This window comes from Chionomys nivalis, chromosome 5, assembly GCF_950005125.1.
Source record: "Chionomys nivalis chromosome 5, mChiNiv1.1, whole genome shotgun sequence".
Classification (NCBI taxonomy): Eukaryota; Metazoa; Chordata; class Mammalia; order Rodentia; family Cricetidae; genus Chionomys; species Chionomys nivalis.
In genome coordinates this window covers 67,394,122-67,414,800 of record NC_080090.1, presented here as the reverse complement: position 1 = coordinate 67,414,800, position 20,679 = coordinate 67,394,122, and the positions used below count along the sequence as shown (strand labels likewise).

The window sequence follows — 20,679 nt, the reverse complement described above, 5'->3', positions numbered from 1 at the left end:
AAGCTTAAGGAAAAAAAAAATGTTAGTCTCCTTCCTAAACTTCTTTGTCAACTGACCTTCAGGTACAAGGGCTTCAAGGGGTCAAAGGCCACTGGCTTTCAGGGGAACAACATCCACCCTTTCATTAATGACACCGATGACAGTATGTTTCTCAGCCAGGCTTAAAGTCAGCACTCAATCTCATTCTCCTCCACCTAGGGGGGAACAGCAACACCAGAAATCAGTTTACAATAGTTTCCCATGTGATTGCTTAGTTCAGCCTAAGCATCAGCACATGTGTATATGAACACAAACCTCTGGTGTTGCTGTCTGTTATGCCTTTCAATAAAGGACATACAAGGAGCAATGTGTCCCAGCTCCAACTGTCTGCCTCTTACATTGTCTTGTCCTGAATTCTTTGCTTTTACATCAGAAATCAGTAAGAAACTGAAATCAAGCTTTTTGGCAGCAATTCAGTTAAGTTTTAGGCACAATTATGTATATAATAATAGTAATAATAATGTTAAAACATTATTATTAATGCTGGGAATTTGAACTGTAGGCCTCAAGCAATCTATGGAGATGCTCCACCTGAGCTCTATCACCAGCATTTCCAGGAGCTGGCAAGTCCAATAAGTTACACATAAAGCATTAAAAAATTGTTATAGTCTGTTTTGTTTTTTATCTGATAACAAAATGAAAATAATGACACCAAGCATATAGTATTTGAGAATTCAGGACTGAACAAAGCAGTAGGAAGCAGGAGGAGCCATGCTCTGATCATTTTGAGTATGCGGTCAATTTTTGTTGTTTTTTTTTTTTTGTATGTAATGATAATTTTAGGGTTGCTATTTGCACCCAAGGGAGAACACTTTGATTTAAGGAAAATGTTTTAAATTTTGGATAATTTAATTTTTTTATAATGAAAGACAGCAAATCCAATCAAGACGTTTTCCAAAACCGCTTCCTTTCTCTTCCAATAAAAATATAGTGCCTCCCTGAAGAATCTAATCTGTATGAGCCTTCCTGGGAGTAATAAGTACTACACCCTGGAATGCTCTTAGGAAGAACATCAAGCAGGCTGAGAAACATACGGTCACATATCTTCCCTTACATTCAGTTTTATAAACTTAACAGGAAAAAAAAGCATTCTAATTTAAGTCACATATAAAACCTTCGCGATCCTTCGACTTCATGGTATTCAAGAAACAGGATTCTTTAAAGAGCTGCCAACATCAAACTCAAGTCAAATTTGGATACAGACGAAATACAATCTACTAAGACAACAAAACACAGCAGAACCATTTCAAGTATTAAAGATATCTATCTCCAATGAAACTACACCGAACAAAATCACCTCTGACCAATTAGGTCAACTAACAAATTGCCAGTGGATGTTACCTTCGGCCTCAGCCAAACGATAATCTTAAAAGTCTAGCAACAGACTTTTGTAGGACTTCTTATACAACAGCATTACATTCTTAAGTGAAAACTCCGGCAGCTACAAGTCAGTAATTCTTATACATATTTATCTTTTTACAATTCACTGCTGATGCATACAATAAACTGGGTAACATTTGATTAAAACAAACAGCCAAACAACCTTAACTTCTTTACAAGGAAAATAGTGAAACAAGCAAACCTGTTGTGATCGGGACCCACTTGGGTGTACTTATATTCTCCTTGGATCTTTTCTTTTTGGAAATACTGGTTCAAGCGAGCCTTAGCATTTTCCAATGTCCAGTTTCCATGAAGCCCAGCATTTAAGTCCACTTCTTCTGACTCTAGAGTCTGTGGAATCAATGATGATTAAATTTGGCTGCACTACTTATCAGTACTTAAGGTACAATAACAAGTAACATCTCTTTTCCAATACAAAAACCAGGTTTTGTTTTTGTAGTGCTGAGTACTTATATCACTGAACTACCCCAAACCCTTATTTTTGAGATACGAATTTTGGAATTCCTATGTTCTTGGAACTGTCACTCAGGCTGGCCTTGAATGTCATTCCCTTTCTACTGTTGGACTACAAGCAGGTTAGTACTAGCAACCATTAAAAACGGCTTTTAAGCTATGGCCACTGGATCAAGACACTGTCTCAAAAAAACAGAAAACCCAATAACTAATTATATTATGAATTTGTGGAGATACTCAACCCTGCTGTGTATTCTACCCCAAATCCTATTTTCAAGGATGTGACATCGTAAGAGCCTTACCGCTTGCACTTCCTGTTCCTCCTTTCTTGAGTAGTAGTCTTTTAAATTGGCTCCTCTGTCCCAGGTGGGTCCAGGAGAACCATAGCCAGATGAAGACTCTACTCCAGAATTATTCTCTGCTAAAAAAGAAAAAAAATAAAATCACTCTTTTAACTAAAAAGAAATTTTAATTATTTTAAAGAATACTCCTAAAAAAATTTGTCATTTTGTGTTTGGGCACACATTTTCAGTAATGTGGAAGGGCACCTGAATCAGGACTATCTTAAAAATTTTAAGTAACTGACAACTCAATCTAGTTCATTTCCTTGTTGATTGTTTATGCCTATGCATGTGGAAATGACAGTATAATCTCCAAGAAACAGTAAATAAGCTATATGATGATTAATTAATGTAACTGTTGACTAAATCCTCTAGCAGTAATTGTCTCTTAGAGATTGTCTTGGCTAAGTTAACCAGAGTGCATAAAACTGCCAACCCAATGGGAAGACTCCTTTCCTTGGACTAGAAACTAAGTAATAGTGAAAATTCACTGCTCTGTTTTTTGCAAGGTTACCAGCTGCTTTCTGCTTTAATCTCCTCCCACCTTGAATCTGTCATGATGGACAGTGAACCATAATAAACCGCTCCTCCCTTGAGCTGCTTTCATCCGGGTGGTTTTTCTCACAGCAAGTACATTAAAAGCTGGCCTGGCCTACTTGCCCAATCTGTTTCTGCCCATATTGGATGCTAGTTAATTTAGAACACATCCTCGGGCATGGTAGTCTCTCTGTCCTAGGTACTAACATATATTCTTGGCTTTTGTTGTTTGTTTTCAGACAGGCTTTGATGTAGCTTAGGGGCCTGTTCAGGAACTCACTCTGTAGACCAGGCTGACCTCGAACTCAGATTAGCCTGCCTCTGCTGAGATTAAAGGCATGAGACTACGACCCATAATGTATTTTTAATGTAGATTTGCTTTTTAAACTAAGAATAAAACTCTCCAAATAGACATGAACAACCATAATAGTGTTATTCTCAGTCAAGTGCAGATATTCAAGTCTCTTTCTTACCTGCTTTGAGAGCCAGATGTGGAGGAAGTGGTCCTCCCATGGGTGGTGGTGCACCTTCTCCAGTACTTGCTGTGCTATCAGATGTGTCCGTAAGTATGGGTGGGGGTGGTACAATCTGCACAAGGAAATGTCAAAACAGTGTCAGTGCTTTGTTTTGGCTTTGTGTGTGAGGAACTAGAAGTCTCAAGACTCAAAAGATGCCATATATTAAAGATCCTTTCCAACAGTATTTTCCCTATTTCTTAGAGACAGCTTCATGTAATTTAAGAGTATACCAAACTTTTACATAACCCATCCCCACTTGCTGAAATTATTAAGTCTTTCTCCATTGGTGTTTGTTTCCTCAACATCTGACCACTTTTAAGGATGTCCAAATGTTTCTCTGTAACAGTCTTAACTGTTCTGGAACTAGCTCTAGACCAGGCTGACCTTGAACTAGTCATAGAGATCCCCTGCCTCTGCCTTCCAAGTGCTGGATTAAAGACATATGCCACCATTGCCCAGATTGGCTTTGAATTCTTGAGGGTAGTGTTATTTCCTGTTAAGGATGTATAATATTTGTCTTAGAAGTGCCAATACCATAGACTTGAACCATCGAGCCCAGCTTGTTTTCATTTTTTAACTGAGAAATAGTTTTCTTAATACTATTAGAAGCTGTTTAATTCCAGCACTTTGGAGACAGTGGGAGGCAGATCTTTGAGTTCAAGGTCAGTCTGGTCTATGCAGTAAAACAGGCCAGAAAGGACTACATACTAAGATCTTTTCTCAAATATTTAAAAAAAAAACAACAACAAAAAAAATCAAACCCAACTACACAATAGTATGGGGGGGGGGTCAATGAAACAAATTTAAGTAAAGACACTTGCTAGTCTGGAATGCCTGGCTGCATTTATTTCACTTTAAGCACTATTGTTTGCGAACCAGGTACTATGGTGCAAGCCTGTAATCTCAGCATTTGGAGCGGTGGAAGCAGGGGGATTAAAAAGTAGAGGCAGAGGCCGGGCGGTGGTGGCGCACGCCTTAATCCCAGCACCCGGGAGGCAGAGGCAGGTGGATCTCTGGGAGTTCGAGGCCAGCCTGGTCTACAAGAGCTAGTTCCAGGACAGGCTCCAAAACCACAGAGAAACCCTGTCTCAAAAAAAAAAAAAAAAAAGTAGAGGCAGAGGGCTGGAGAGATGGCTCAGTGGTTAAGAACTCTGATTATTCTTCCAGAGGACTGGGGTTCAATTCCCAGCAACCACATGGCGGCTTACAACTGCCTGAAAATTCAGTCCCAGGGGATCTGACACCTTCACACCGATTCACATAAAATAAAGTTATATAAATCATAAAATTAAAAACAAAGTAGAGGCAGAGCCAGGCGGTGATGGTGCACACTTTTATTCCCATTGCTCAATAGGCAGAGAAGTGGATCTCTGTGAGTTCGAGGCCAGTTTGGTCTACAAGAGCTAGTTAGTTCCAAGACAGCCAGTGCTATTATGTCTCAAAATCACCCACCACGCACAAAAAGTAGAGGCAGAACTACTAACGTCAACCAAGTCAACCTTGGTTACATAGTCATTCTAGGATATTTAAGACCCTGTCTGAGAAGTTTTCAAAATGCTTTTAATGTTAAGTCTGAAAATTTAGCTTCATGAGCAAAATTTGCAAACATATTAAGGCAGATAACTCGTAAACTAGGTACACGACAAATTTCTGAAACTTATTCTATACAAAGATACCACAGTTCATTAGAGAACAATATAGGGTACAGAGAGGTAGTTCAGTGGTTAAGAGAACCTGCTGCTCATGCAGAGGACCAGGACTCTGTTCCTAGTATCTGCATAGTGGCTTACAATAATATATAACTCCTGTTCCAGATCTGATGTTTTCTGACCTGTGGGCACTAGGCATGCAAACTTAAGCCAAACATAAATACCCTTAAAATAAATATTTAAAAACTAAAAAGCACAATAACTCAGACAATGGTGGTTAATCCCAGCACTCAGGGTAGAGGTGGACCTCTGAGTTTGAGGCCAGTCTGGCTCTAGGATGCATTGGGCTATATATAAAAAAAAAAAAAAACCCTGTCCTGAAAAGCAAAACAAAGCAAAAAAAAGGGGGGGGGGGCACAATACTGGACCTCATGTCCCAAGTGTGGAGACCCAGGCAAAGAGATCTAAAGGCCAGTCTTGGCCAGAGACCCAACTTCAAATAATTTTTTTTAATGAGTATAAGATACCCTCAGTCTGCCTTGTAGTGGTGGTACACGCCTTTAATCCCAGCACTTGAGAGACAGAGACAGGCAGATCTCTGTGAGTTCAATACCAGCCTCGTATATGTAATGAGTTCTAATAATAAAATCCTCGATTTGAGAAATGCTTCCACAGTTAAAAGCACTGGCTAGCTAACTCTTCAGGTCCTGAGTTCAATTTCCAGCGACCACCACGGTGGCTCACAACTATCTGTAAGGACATATCGTGCCCTCTTCTGGTCTGCAGGCATACATGCAAACAACATTGCATACATAAAGAAAAAAAAATCCTGTCTTCATTAAAAATTTTAGGCAGCCTGGAATATGTAACATGCATCTTTATTCTTTTTTTGTTGTTGTTGTTGTTTTTGGTTTTTCGAGACAGGGTTTCTCTGTAGCTTTGGTGTCCCAGAACTAGCTCTTGTAAACCAGGCTGGCCTCGAACTCCCAGAGATCCGCATGCCTCTGCCTCCCGAGTGCTGGGATTAAAGGCGTGTGCCACCACCACCCGGCTAACATGCATCTTTGTAAGGGAAAAAAAGTATTAACACAATCTTAGAACTGAATTTCAGGAACTAACACCTGAAATAGTGGCTTCTGGAGCTCAAGGTTAGGGTGCTTTAGAAAGATACACAAGGAAAAGGCCTTCCAAAACACTTACCTATCCTTATCCCCCAAAATTTCACAACGTGAGATTAGCAATACCATGGGATTAGAAATGAGATGTTGGGCTGGGCGGTGGTGGCGCACGCCTTTAATCCCAGCACTTGGGAGGTAGAGGCAGGTGGATCCCTGTGAGTTCGAGACCAGCCTGGTCTACAGAGCTAGTTCCAGAACAGGCTCCAAAGAGAAACCCTGTCTCGAAAAACCAAAAACAACAACAACAAAAAAAAAAAAGAAAGAAAGAAAGAAAGAAAGAAAGAAAGAAAGAAAGAAAGAAAGAAAGAAAGAAAGAAATGAGATGTTAGCTGGGAATAGATGTAAACTTTTAATCCCAATAGTTAGGAAGCAGAGGCAGGTGGATATGTGAGTTGAAGGCCAGAATCATCTACACAGTTGAGTTACAGGACAGTCAGAGCTATATAGACCCTGTCTTGAAAAACTAAAGGGGATGGGTATGAGAGACTGGCACCTAGATACACCATCACCTATGAGAGCACTCAAAGCCTTGATGGTGCTATCTCCCAATAAAACACCTATTCTGAAAATACCAAGCTTTTGAAACAAACACTAACTTCTTATACCCATCCTACTAAGCATTGTACCTTAGTAACACATAAGCTGTAAGTACTGGCTGTTTATACTCTTCTGGGGGCATATCTGACTGGCCATGTGACCAACAACTGTTTATTGCCTGCATGGATAAATGTCAAAATTCGCAATTCAAGGTATGGTTTCTAATGAGTATGTATCAGTTCTACACCATTTCAGATAGAACAAATCACAACATGTATTAAAGTTTCTAAAACTTACTGCATTTTTGCATAATCACTATACTCATATGATAGCCCTGCAAACAATGTCCACTCACCTGTAAATCTGTCTTGTGTTAATTTGAACCCAGAGAAACGTGAAAGCAAACATAAAGACAGCTCAAGTTCTTAGCCATAAATACTTACCCCAACGGCTGGAACTTCTTCACTCTTTACTTCATTTATTCGAACCAAATAGTTGACAAAGTCTCTGGCAGCATTGCTCTGTGCATCTTTTTTATTGGTGGAATTGCCCATACCAGCATAATTAAACCCTTCTACTCGAACCTTTAAGATTCAAGGGGGAAAAAGTTGAATTAAACCTTGGTAATTCTAGAATTTAAAAAAATAATTATTCATTAAATGGCCCATCAAGATAAAGCATGAACAGCTAGCTAGCTACTTTAAACATGCATTTAAGCATACTTTTAGCACACCCATGCAACACTGAATTTTACTAAAAACATGGAATTGTATTTTTCACTGATATGCTGATCCAATAGTATCAATTTAAGTGGCTCGGATTCCCACAATAAACTATTTTAAGGTTGGGTTTCTTTTCGGTTTTCCAAGACAGGGTTTCTCTCTGTAGCCCTGGCTGTCCTGGAATTCACTCTGTAGACCAGGCAGGCAGGCCTCGAATTCTTAGTTTCTCCTGCCTCCGTCTATGTCTCCTGAGTGCTGGTAACCTCAATGGGACAGTGCTTTGCCTAGTCAGGCCTTAAGTGCCATTCCCATCACAATCAAAATGTGCCCTCCCACACAGCAAGATAACTCTGCAAGGGCATTTGCCTCCCATGTGAGGACCTGAATTAGATCCTTGAGACTTGTACAGAAAGAAAAACAGACCCTCACAAGTTTTACTTTTATATGCCTGTATGCACTCACAATCATGTAAACACAGTGATTTTATAATAATTAAAAGAAAAACTCTCTACTTTTCTTTTAAATACTTTCCTTCTCTAAAAGAGTTAGAGAAGCCAGGTATGGTGTTCACCTTTAATCACAGCAGTTGTGCCTGAAGCCAGCCTCATCTACAGAGTTAAGAGGCCAGCCAGAGATTGAGAAGTAAAACTGTTCCATGCCCTCTCAAACAAAAATAAAGTTATTAAGACTACAAGCACTTATCTTCTGAACTTACAAGCATCGAAGTTGTTTTAGGAGCATCAGAATAATTTTTCTAGTAAACAAGTCAAAATAATTTTTCCTAACCTGCAACAGCTTAACCTTTCCAAACAAACATTCCTTTAACAAATGAAAGCATACAAATATATTGTATTCTTTAGTACCTCACACATGAATTTCTGTCTGTTTTTGTTTCCTACTGCTCTAATTTCATAGGCAGGGGTCATCTTCCTTTTGCCACACCAGGCATACAGAAAATTTTTAATGTCACCCATGATTCAGGTGTCTTCTTCACACCTAAAAAAACAAGTTAAAATGTTATGATAGCAAAGCCCCCAAATAAATAAACCACTATAATCTAGGACAAGAATAAGGTATTCTATCACAATACTACTAGAACTTACCTGGTAAGAAAAATTTATGTTGGGAAGCCTATGGCATGTGGTTAAAAAAAAGACAAGAGTTGCGAGTTACACCCACCCAATAATTATCGCTGTAGGCCAATTTTTAACCTCAAACTTTTTTTCTTTGTTTTTAGAGACAGGGTTTCTCTCTGTAGCATTGGCTGTCCTAGAACTCATTTTGTAGATCAAGTTGGCCTTGAGGTCACAGAGATCCTCCTGCCTCTGTCTTCCAAGTGCTGGGATTAAAGGTGCGCACCACCACCATCCAGACTTGGCAAACATTTTATGCAGCGTCCTACACTCTACAATAGGTATCTTATATGCCATGTGGTGACTGGCAATCTTTTTTGGCTTTCAGTTTCAGGGGATCTGACATCTGCCTGTACCTGGTATCCAAACACGCAGAATACTCATACACACAAAGTAAAAACAACTTTTTTTTTTGAGACAGGTTTCTGTGTAACAGCCCTAGCTGTCTTGTAGACCAGGCTAACCTTGACTCACCAGAGATCTGCCTGCCTGAGTGCTGGGTGGATTTAAAGGTGTGCATCACCACTGCCCAGCTAAAAATAAAGTTTTGTTTAAAAAAAAAGAAAGAAAATTTAAGTAAAAGTTCCATGTGACTCATGGTAAAAACCTAAACTGAAACCCAAATTCACCAGACTAAGAAACAGCACCACATGCAGGCACACTAAAGGTGTGGTGGGTCACGTGTAATTCTAACACTTAGTAAGCTTCAGGTGAAGATGGCTAAGAATGAAGGTCTGCTTGAGGTTGCATGCAGCAGACTCTCAGCAAACTAAAAACAAAACCAAACAAAATTACAAAAATAAGCAACAATTTGCATATTTAGCCTTATTCCGAAGGTACAGGATACATACATTAATAAAGTCAATTAAGCGTTCAATTTGACATGTAGCCTAAGCTAAGCTTAACCTCCCATAAAAATGAGTCAGATTCTTTTTTTTTGGTTTTTTTTTCGAGACAGGGTTTCTCTGTGGTTTTGGAGCCTGTCCTGGAACTAGCTCTGTAGACCAGGCTGGTCTCGAACTCACAGAGATCCGCCTGCCTCTGCCTCCCGAGTGCTGGGATTAAAGGCGTGCGCCACCACCGCCCGGCCAGATTTTTTTCTTAAAGGCATATTAATAATGGGGAGAGGTGGGCAGTTCTGAGTTAAAGGCCATCCTAATTTATATAACCAGTTCCAAACCACCCAAGATTACATAGTGAGACCCTGTCAAAAACAAAGCCCAAAGCCAGGCGGTGGTAGTGCACGCCTTTAATCCCAGCACTCGGGAGGCAGAGGCAGGCGGATCTCTGGGAGTTCGAGGCCAGCCTGGTCTACAAGAGCTAGCTAGTTCCAGGACAGGAACCGAAAGCTTCGGAGAAACCCCGTCTCGAAAAATCAAAAAAAACACAAAAAACAAACAAACAAAAAAACACACCAAAGCCCAAAAACAAAACCCTCCCGGGCAAACAGGAGAGATGGTTAAGTGGTTTTTTTTTTTTTTTTGGTTTTTCGAGACAGGGTTTCTCTGTGGTTTTGGAGCCTGTCCTGGAACTAGCTCTTGTAGACCAGGCTGGTCTCGAACTCATGATTAGTTGGTTTTAGAGCATTATTTCCTGACAGAGGACCCAGATTTATTTCCCACACAAGGTGGTTTATAATCATTCTTAACTCTAGTTCAAGGGATCCAATGCCCTCTTCTGGCAAATGGTACATCTACATACATGCCAACAAAATACGCACAGAAAAAAACAAAACCAAATTTAGAATGGGGAGGAGAGATTGATTACTATAGTAGGCTGCAAGGCACCTTCAATAAATCTACACCCAGCAAATTTGACCCTAATATAAATGTATGAATCTGATTTTGTTGTCAGTTGAACTTTGATCAAGCATTCGGTAAAGCAAATGGCATACCCCAGAAAATTTAAAACAATGAAGAGTACTTCCAGGTGGGGTGTGGTAGTGGCCCATGCTTTTAATCCAAGCACTTAATGGGCAGAAGCTGACAGATCTTGAGCTCAAGGCCAACCTGTTTTACTATATAAGTTCCAGAAAGATGACAAGAAACAGAGCCAGAGGGGGCTGGAGAAATGGCTCAGAGGTTAAGAGCACTGCCTGCTCTTCCAAAGGTCCTGAGTTCAATTCCTGGCAACCACATGGTGGCTCACGGCCATCTGTGGTGAGATCTGGTTCCCTCTTCTGGTCTGCAGGCAGACACAATACTGTAAACATAATAAATAAATCTTAAAAAAAAAAAAAAGAAAGAAACAGAGCCAGAGCCGGCATCAAACAAGATACACAGCAGTCACTCTCTAAGATCCATGGTATGACTAGGCAGTGGTATAAAGCTTTAACAGGTAGGGCCTTCCATTCAAAGTAAAGGCTTACCACAGAAGGAATACTTAGACCTCATTACCCCCTACAAACTGGCAAAGACTTTGAACAGCTGCTTTATCCAACCACTTAGGACTGTTATTGTTACCTCACCAGACAGGAGACCACTTCATTATCCTCTAAAAGCTGTAAAACCATTTCTTGTGTAGCCTTATCTTCCTACCTATATCTCCCAAGTGTTGAGACTGTAATCTTATAATTTGATCGTGTGATCACTTCTGAAGAGCCTGGTAAATAGGTCTTTAATTGGCCTGGTCTACAGAAAGGTCAAGGCTAGCCAGGGATATACAGTGATATCCTATAGTTAAAAGGCTGGTCTGGTCTACAGCAAAGGCCATAGAGAAAAAACCTTGCCAAGAGATAGGAAATTTTACAGGTAGTAAAGACCTGTCTCAAAAACACTTAATACTTTTGGACAGTAATGTCAAAACTAATGCCCTTTAATTACCGCGTGGTGTACCGGGTGGTGGTAGCACACGCCTTTAATCCCAACACTTAGGTGGCGGCAGAGGCAGGCAGCTCTTTAATTCAAGGGTCAGGCAGGTGTTAAAGAAATCCTGTCTATTTTTTTTTTTTTTTTTTTTTGGTTTTTCGAGACAGGGTTTCTCTGTGGTTTTGGAGCCTGTCCTGGAACTAGCTCTGTAGACCAGGCTGGCCTCGAACTCAAGAGACTCAAGAGATCCGCTTGTCTCTGCCTCCTGAGTGCTGGGATTGAAAGCATGCAAGACTCCAAATTTTATCCAAGGAAAATATTAACATTTCTATCAAAACACTAACTTAGCATCTCAGTAAGAATTTTTCCAAAAAAAGTGTCCCAAACCCATAAATAAATTCCCACCCACATTAATGGCACCAAGTAATTCAGTGTCACAATTTGGACATTCTGATCCGATCCCCAAAGATCTTCCACGGCTATCTTTTGTATCCTTAAATGGCTGCTGAGATTATCCTTAGAGGATTGAGCAACTAGCTAATCCCTAAACTGTATACTGTACTGTTCTGTTTTCTTTTAATTACTTTGAGCAGAGGGAACTTACAGCAAAGTGAGAAATGAGTGTGAAGGGTCTGCCCGGCGGTGGTGGCGCACACCTTTAATTCCGGGAGGCAGAGACAAACGGACTCTCAGAGTTCGAGGGCAGACTGGGCTACAGAGTTCCAGGAAGGCTCCAAAGCTACAGAGAAACCCTGTGTCCGGGGGGGGGGGGGGGGGGGTGACGGGTTCCCCAGAAATCTCCACAATTTCTTTTACAGACTCAGAAAGCTACAAACAACTTCTCCCCTGACGAGAGAGCCTAGTCGGAGGTCAAAATATCAATCATCCCGGATGCAAGCCTGCTCCCCAACCCTACTTTGGCTCCAGAACGTCGTCCTCGTTTCTCTCCAGCTCCTGTCGCTTGCCACCACTACTTTGAGAACTGCGATATTTCGAAATTCTTTTTTTTTTTTTTTTTTTTTTTGGTTTTTCGAGACAGGGTTTCTCTGTGGTTTTGGAGCCTGTCCTGGAACTAGCTCTGTAGACCAGGCTGGTCTCGAACTCACAGAGATCCGCCTGCCTCTGCCTCCCAAGTGCTGGGATTAAAGGCGTGCGCCACCACCGCCCGGCTCGAAATTCTTTTTCATTCTTCTACCCTAAAACAAATTCTTCCATCTCCTTCGCCACCCTCAGGTCACGTGGCCAGACCTGCCTCTCGCACCCCCCCCCCCCCGCGTCCCGGTCAATCTATGGCCGTAGGCTTCACAAATGCCTCTGCATCATCGGAGATGACACATTCTGCACCTCAAAGCCAGACTCAGGCTCCGAGGCGCCGTTCCCTGCGGCCGTTATCTAGAGTAGGGCGATCCCGTTGCACGGTCTCACTTAATCATGCAGACATTTTCCTACTAGCAGCGCCTCGTTGCGCCCCACCCGTGCTCGGCCACCCGTGCAGAGCACCCCTGTGTGCCGAAGCGGCGGGCCCCCGGGGCCGTAGTGCCCCGGATGAGCGACCCGAGGCGCCGTGTGGCGTCGAGCCGCCATCACGACAGGCGACTCTGGGCACCGACACCCGTCGCGTGACAGGCCGATGGAGGACGCGGCCTTCGAGAACGGTCAACCCGAGGAAGGCAGACCGCGGCCTGGGGCCAGGGTCGCCGGCGAGTACGCCATGGCGGGCGAGCCCACGGCCCGCAATCCGGGCACCCGCCGCGCCGCCCCTCCCCCACCCGCCCGCCCGCGCCTCACAACAAAGCCACGGCGGAGCCGAGGAGGCCAGCATCGGCCGTCGGCCCCGAGCCCGCCTGGGGGCCGCCACGCTGCTCCCTTACCCTCCTCCACGGCTCCGTGCCCGAAAGCACAACCCTCTCAGGCGAGTTCGCAGCTCCAAGCTTCCACACAAACGGCGAAGGAATGCACCTCACCCCGCATGGAAGCAGCGGAGAAATGGCTCCGACCGCGGCACCGAGGAGGCGGAGTCAGCGAATCACGCCTGCGCAGAAGGCGAGCTCCTGAGCCAGCACGCCCAGGGCGGGGCGGGGCTGCAGCCACTTCCGGCCGCCAAACCTGAGGTTGTGCGCTAGTTCTTCTGGCCTGGGCCTGCCATTTCCTGTCAGGCGCTGAGGGCCATTTTCAGGAAGTTGAGATCCTCTTGCTTTTCCCTTTGTGGAGGAGGCTGGCCTACAACCTAACGCAGTCTTCCCTCTCTCTCTTTCTGCCTTCCGGGTGCATATTTTACACACCTGCCACCACGCCCGACGGATTTCCTTTTTGATGGTTCTTTAACATATGGGTAGTGTTAATTACCAGAATTAATCCTCTTTCAGAAGTACCCCCTCATAGCCATCTTAAAATATGCCCAAGTATTTCCGGGTGCCATGAGTACGTTAAAATACAAGGTTCAAAATGCTTTGCTTCGCCGGGCGGTGGTGGCGCACGCCTTTAATCCCAGCACTCAGGAGGCAGAGGCAGGTGGATTTCTGTGAGTTCGAGACCAGCCTGGTCTACAAGAGCTAGTTCCAGGACAGGCTCCAAAACCACAGAGAAACCCTGTCTCAAAAAACCAAAAAAAAAAAAAAAAAAAAAAATGATAATAGCACTTGCTCTCATAGAGGACCAGGGTTCAATTCCCAGCACCCACATAGTGACTCACAACTACCCAAAAATCTTGGCTCCAAGAGACTCAGCAGGCACATGGTGCACATATATGCATGCAGACAGAAGACTAGTACATAAAGTATAACAAATCTAAAAGGAGGAGGAGTCGGCGGGTTGCCAGGAGTGGTGGCGCAGGCCTTTAATTGTATCATAGCAAAACCCAGTCTCCCTCCACAAAACAGAAGGCATCCTCCTTTTTGCTCAACTGCCGCGCCCCCCCCCACTCCCCGACTCCGTTATCTCTCCTCTCAAATTCCTATCCCTTTGTTTAGCTTCAGGAGTAAAGCCTCCTTTGTGTTTCATACTTTTTTGGGGGGCTCTTGTGTTTTTGAGGCTCTGAGTTGAAACCCACCACGAAACTACATCTCAAATCTAACATCTGCACCCTGTTGTTTGTGCTAAGCTAGCATACCCAGGCCCTGGATCCCATCTCCACCCATGTCAACGAAATTACTGCAGAATGTGTTTAAACTTCCGGGGCCAGAGAGTGAAGGCGGCTCTTGGCTGGCAGGTTGCCTAGTGTGCAGGGTCAATGGATTTGCACTCCAGCATTAGAGCACGTGGACATTTCACTTCTGCTTACTTTCGCCAGGCCTTCCTCTGTTTTAAGGACCCGTCACTTTCAGATTTTCAGGTGGTGTTCTAAGGAAGGGCACCTGGGACAGCTTCTGCCTCTCAACTCAAAAGAATTTGGCTGAAGATAAAATGCAGATATTGACCCTAGGAGATCCCACTTCCAAACTTTCCAAAAACAGCAGGTGTCCGGAGAAATATACTGCCCATTGACAGGACTTCCTGCCCACTGTAAAACTGTGACCTTTCGGTGACCTTCCCACCCTAGTGCTTACCCCAAGAGATTTGAAACAGAAAAATTTTCTCCAGGGACTTTCTCCCCTTAACTTCTCTCTCTTGGAGGGGGAATTGGTTGAAAGGAGAGCAGAATGAATCTTTGATTCCAGTAAGAGCACTGGGGGGAGGGGGGGGCTGGGGAGTCAGTGCCTGTGGCTCAGTTAGAATGCTCACTTGGAGGGCCTGACACCCTGAGTTCCAATCCTGGCCTCATAAAAAGCCGGGCGCGGTGGCTCCCGTCTATGATATCAATGTTCAGGAAAGAGAAGGAAGAGGACTTCATCATCTTCAATAAATAGCAAGAGTTTGAGGCCATCCTTGTAACAGGGCCCCAGACCTTAGCACAACTGGATTCATCATGAAAGTACCATTCAGACTATAAAACTCAGCAAGTAGACAGCACCACCTGCCAAAACTAAACAAAGACCTAGTCCACCAAAGCCCACAGCTCTGGGAAAGTCTCTAAATGTACTAACCTTGTAGTCTGCAGTTCTGCTTCTGGCTAACATACATACATACATACATACATACATACATACATACATATACATGATAGATAGAGATAGATAGATGGATGGATAGATAGATAGATGATAGATAAATAGATGAATGGATGATAGATAAATAGATGGATAGATGGATGGATAGATAGATAGCAAATCTGGACTGGGAACTGTTGAGTTGATCTTCCAGCTGCTGTTCTCTCCCTAAAGTCAGGCCTTCTCCCACCTCACCCCCAAATTCTCATATTCTCTCTCTCTCTCTCTCTCTCTCTCTCTCTCTCTCTCTCTCTCTCTCTCTCCTTATCCTCTTGTGCTGCAGCCTTAAGGCTCTCACAGAATTCTATGGGTCCCCCTTACAGCTAGCTGCAAACAAGCTGAGGTCTCCCCCTGAGACCAAAGCCTAAATAACTTTGACTTGTAACTTTGCTTCCTAGTGTTGGCCTTCCTCCTCCATCCCAGGGACCATGCACACTAAGTTACAAGTAACTTTATTTTCTCCCCCACCCCTTTCGGAAACCTCTAAGAACTCTTTGTCCTCTGGATTCGAAGACTCTCCCTCCCTTCAAAGCCTTATTTGTTGAAAGACCCCCGGTATGGGGAGACTCTCACTCAAGTCTCGGGATAACACGACCCCCCCCCAGTAACTCACAAGAGACTGTCCTTGCTGCAATCACAGGAGGTTTGACAGGTACCAGTGCACTGGGGCCGAGACTCGTAACTCACGCAGGGGAGGAGTTCGACCCCGAGTGACCGGGAGAAGGGTTTTTTTTTTTTTTTTTTTTTTTTTTGGTTTTTCGAGACAGGGTTTCTCTGTGGTTTTGGAGCCTGTCCTGGAACTAGCTCTTGTAGACCAGGCTGGTCTCGAACTCACAGAGATCCGCCTGCCTCTGCCTCCCGAGTGCTGGGATTAAAGGCGTGCGCCACCACCGCCCGGTGAGAAGGGGTTTTTAAAGGAAGAAACCACAGTCCAGTAATCCGAAATGGGTAGGGAGGGTGTCACAGAAAATTCCGAAAATACCAGTGATGATCACAAGGGGGCAACTCCCTGTTTCTCAAGATTATACTCAAGATTACAATCTAACTTTATCTTCAGCTAGTTCCTGAAACTGAACCAGCTAATCCTAGATTTCTGATTCTTCTCTCCCTGCTTAGATTTTTGGCTCTTATTTTTTTTCCTGCTGGGGGGGGGTCTAGATTTATCCAGGTCTTTCACAGTTGCCGTGCTCGCTCTCTTGATGCTCTCCCACTGCCGGGCCACATCATGGCTTCTGGAGCCGTGAGTTCACAACTCTCCTCATGATGTTCTACAAGCCTCACGCAGCCAATGCTGAAAACAGAGAGTGTGGAGTGAAATGAAGATTATATGTGTAGTTTTGAGCCAAGATTGTTTCACTGTGTAGCTCTGGCTATCTTAGAACTCACCCCATAGACAAGACTGGCCTTGAACTCACAGAGATCTTCCTGCCTCTACCTCCTGAGTGCTATGATTAAAGGCGTGCACCACCACAATTTTTCTGTGAACCTGCAGTAATTTTTTTAAAGGGATGTAGTTCAGTTGGTAGAGTGTTAGCCTAGCATCGTGGCACAATCCCATAATACTATAATCCCAGCACTCAGGAGGCAGTGGCAAGAAGATCAGGAGTTGAGGTACTTGTTGTTCACGGCCAGCCCGAGACTGTCTCAAAAGGGAGTTGGTGTGGTGGTAAGTGCCTATTATCCCAATCTTCAGGAGGTTGTTCAAGCATGAATTCAATGCTAATCTAGGTGACATGAGAGTCTGTCTCAAAAAGAAATAAATAAATGAGAGGGCATATTAAGAGGGCCTATGTAGCCGAGCTGTGGTGGCGCACGCCTTTAATCCCAGCACTTGGGAGGCAGAGGCAGGCGGATCTCTGTGAGTTTGAGACCAGCCTGGTCTACAAGAGCTAGTTCCAGGACAGGATCCAAAGCCACAGAGAAACCCTGTCTCGAAAAACCAAAAAAACAAAAAAAAAAACAACAAAAAAAAACCAAGAAACAAAAAACAGTTGTTTGGTAGATCTTATAGTGGTTAAGATACTTGTGAAAGCCAACATTGGACATAAACTGTGACCAGTGATGCATGTTGACTGCTCAAGTTCACTCACTAGAACTTGCAATATCTGCACATTGTAAATTCTCAGTAAATGAGCCGGGCTGTTTGGAGCACGCCTTTAATCCCAGCGCTTGGGAGGCAGAGGCAGGCAGAACTCTGCGAGTTCAAGGCCAGCCCAGTCCATAGTGTGAGTTCGAGGACAGGCTCCAAACCTACAGAAAAACACAGTCTCAAAAAACCAAAAAAAATAGTTCTCTGTAAATGCTAGTTTAATGTATAAATAAAGTAGAAAAGGGTGTCTTATCGGATAAATTATTTCCCCAAGAATTTGAAATACATTGTCTTTTTGCGGGTTGTTTCTTTTTTGAGACAGAGTTTCTCTGTCTAACAACCTGACTGTAGTGGAACTGGCTTTGTAGACCTGGCTGGTCCCAGTCTCACAGAGATCCGCCTGCCTCTGCCTCCCAAGTGCTGGGATTAAAGGCGTGTGCCACCCCGCCCTGTCAATACATTTAATACTTTTTAAGTATTATTATTCCCAGCTGGGCAGCAGTGGCAACACAAGCCTTTAATCCCAGCACTTAGGAGACAGAGGCAGGCGGATCTCTGTGAGATGGAGGCCAGCCTGGTCTACAGAGGGAGTTCCAGGACAGCCGGGGCTACACAGATCAAACTTGACTCAGAAAAAGGAAACAAACAAAAAGTATTGTTATTCCCTTAAATTTGGAGCTGTAGTCCTTCATGCTGATCAGTTTAAGTTCTGAGACGGCAGAAGCACAAACACTTTGTTGGGGGTCCCAGGTGAATGAGAAAAAGAAATGAAAAGGAGAAGACACTGGATTGTCCTATGTGTGGCTGAAGAGAAGGTTTATTGCAGATAGGAGGGAGGACACAGCCAGAAACAGGACACCTAGGGGAGTTCAAAGTGAACAGGACCCTCGGTCAGGTCACGTGAGGAAGGTGAGGGGGGAGGGGTAGAGGAAAAAGGGTGGGTTACCAAAATGGTTGGATTAAAGGGCAGCTGGGGGAAAAGCAGCCCAGCCTCTGGGCTGGAGAAATTTAGGGTAGGGGGTGGGATATGGCAGTCATACCCGGTAATAGGTAAGGAACTGAGAGATGCTGGGAGAACCTGGTAGCCAGGTCCGATTTGATAAGTTAAAAGGCACCTCAATTAGCCATTGGTCCCAGGTGTGAGATCTAGCATTAGGAACTACAACTCAGAAAGCTATAGTGCACACTTAGAAACCTGTGTTTAGCCGGGCGGTGGTGGCACACGCCCTTAATCCCAGCACTCGGGAGGCAGAGGGCAGAGGCAGGCGGATCTCTGGGAGTTCGAGGCCAGCCTGGTCTACAAGAGCTAGTTCCAGGAAAAGGAACCAAAAAGCTACAGAAAAACCCTGTCTCGAAAAATCAAAAAAAAAAAAAAGAAACCTGTGTTTACTGAAAAGCATTGACTCCTCACTGAAGCACATGACTAAGAGTAGGGTAAGAGCCTGGCTCTGTCTTCACTTTCATCTGTCTTACTTTGAGTCACGTGTCTCTGCACGCAGTCTTGTTAACCACTCAGTCTGTCTAAAAAACACTGATACAGCCGGGTGCTAGTATTGCACATCTTAAATCCCAGCACTTGCGAGACAGAGGCCGGTGGATCTCTGTGAGTTTGAGGCCAGCCTGGTTGACAGTGGGAGTTCCAGGACAACCAAAGCTACATAAAGAAACCCTGTCTTTTTTTTTTTTTTTTTGGTTTTTCGAGACAGGGTTTCTCTGTTGTTTTGGAGCCAGTCCTGGAACTAGCTCTTGTAGACCAGGCTGGTCTCGAACTCACAGAGATCCGCCTGCCTCTGCCTCCCGAGTGCTAGGATTAAAGGCGTGCGCCACCACCGCCCGGCAGAAACCCTGTCTTGAAAAACCGAAAACAGCAAAACAAACTAAAAAATACAAAAAAACAAAAAACACTGCTACCTACCATGTCTCATTCTTTAAGGCTGAAGGCGCAATGATAAGAGAAACTAGGGCTCAGCTTTTTACAGTGTTCTGGTCAAGATACTCCTCTGCCCAAAGGCCAATAAGACTCCCAATCGTACACCTGAAGTCATCCTGAAATACAGGAAAAGCAGAGCCTCTAGGGGCAAACCAGTCCCCCAGATGAAGGCAATTATGTATGTATAATGGCAAGGCTGCTCTCTGGCGAAACAGTAACCATCTCCAAGAACCAGCTTGTCCTCCCAAGCAACAAGGACTTATTTATAGCCGCTGGTAGAACCAGACCTGAGAAAACAGCCAACCACCATGCCTTGACCAAGACTGCACAAACCTTTTGCTTAGCTCCTCCCCCATTCTTCCTTTCCTTAAACCTAGAGCTAATGTTAGTACCCTACACGCGGATGTGGGGGTCACTGGGCCCCCCTTTGCTATTCTTCCCAATGTGCACATTGGTAAAACCCCCTTTCTCTGTATCATTTATCTTATTTTTAATTGGTGTATTAGGATGTGTAGCAGAACTTAAGAGTACTGGAGCTCAGGTTTTTGCCTGAAATTCTATTTATTTTAGGTCACACTTTAAATGGTGGGGCTGGTATTTCCTCTGTGAAAGCAAAAAGCACAGTTTTCACCTCAAAGAGAATAAGAGTTTATTCCAGAGTCAAATATGAGTGACCAAGGTTCGGGAACACACATTCAGGTAACCCCAAGCATTGAGTTTCAACATAATAGCAGTCTCATGAGGCTTTTATAGTAATAGAATAAAGGAAACTGTAAGTCAAGACATTTTATTTTCAAGTATTTTGGTGGAAGCATCCTGGAGGTGGGTTACAGTTGAAGCAAAGAAGTATCTGTTCCAGGCCTCAAATGCAACCTGATGGTTGTTAGGTTGGGGAAAGCCAGGGTCTATCTGCACATTCCTGAGAGTCAAAAGGTCAAACACAGAGGGAGGCAATAAGTGGCTCTGTAGGGGACTAAGTTAGTGCTCAATAATTTCTTCCCAGCGCTCCACAACCCCTGATATGCTAAACAGGCTATCAGCTCTGTAGACCCTTTAACACAGGTGTAGCTCTTTCCTGAGGACTTCGGGTCACAGAGATTGCATGTAACACAGGTGTAGCTCTTTCCCGGGGACTTCGGGTCACAGAGATTGCATGTAACACAGGTGTAGCTCTTTCCCGGGGACTTCGGGTCACAGAGATTGCATGTAACACAGGTGTAGCTCTTTCCCGGGGACTTCGGGTCACAGAGATTGCATGTA

General features: G+C 44.0%; 1 protein-coding gene across 1 annotated transcript in view; it reads right to left on the bottom strand.

Annotated features, from left to right (window-relative positions):
- Positions 1 to 13,327, bottom strand: part of Dhx9 (DExH-box helicase 9) — a 34,478-nt gene extending 21,151 nt beyond the window's left edge. The window contains exons 1-6 of the mRNA XM_057770366.1: positions 13,187 to 13,327; positions 8,239 to 8,371; positions 7,097 to 7,237; positions 3,245 to 3,359; positions 2,196 to 2,314; positions 1,622 to 1,770 (exon numbers count right to left, since the gene is read on the bottom strand). Of these exons, the coding sequence (XP_057626349.1) occupies positions 1,622 to 1,770; positions 2,196 to 2,314; positions 3,245 to 3,359; positions 7,097 to 7,237; positions 8,239 to 8,349 (635 nt within the window). The 5' untranslated portion in view covers positions 8,350 to 8,371; positions 13,187 to 13,327. The remainder of the gene's footprint in view (positions 1 to 1,621; positions 1,771 to 2,195; positions 2,315 to 3,244; positions 3,360 to 7,096; positions 7,238 to 8,238; positions 8,372 to 13,186) is intronic.
- Positions 13,328 to 20,679: the final 7,352 nt, after the last annotated feature.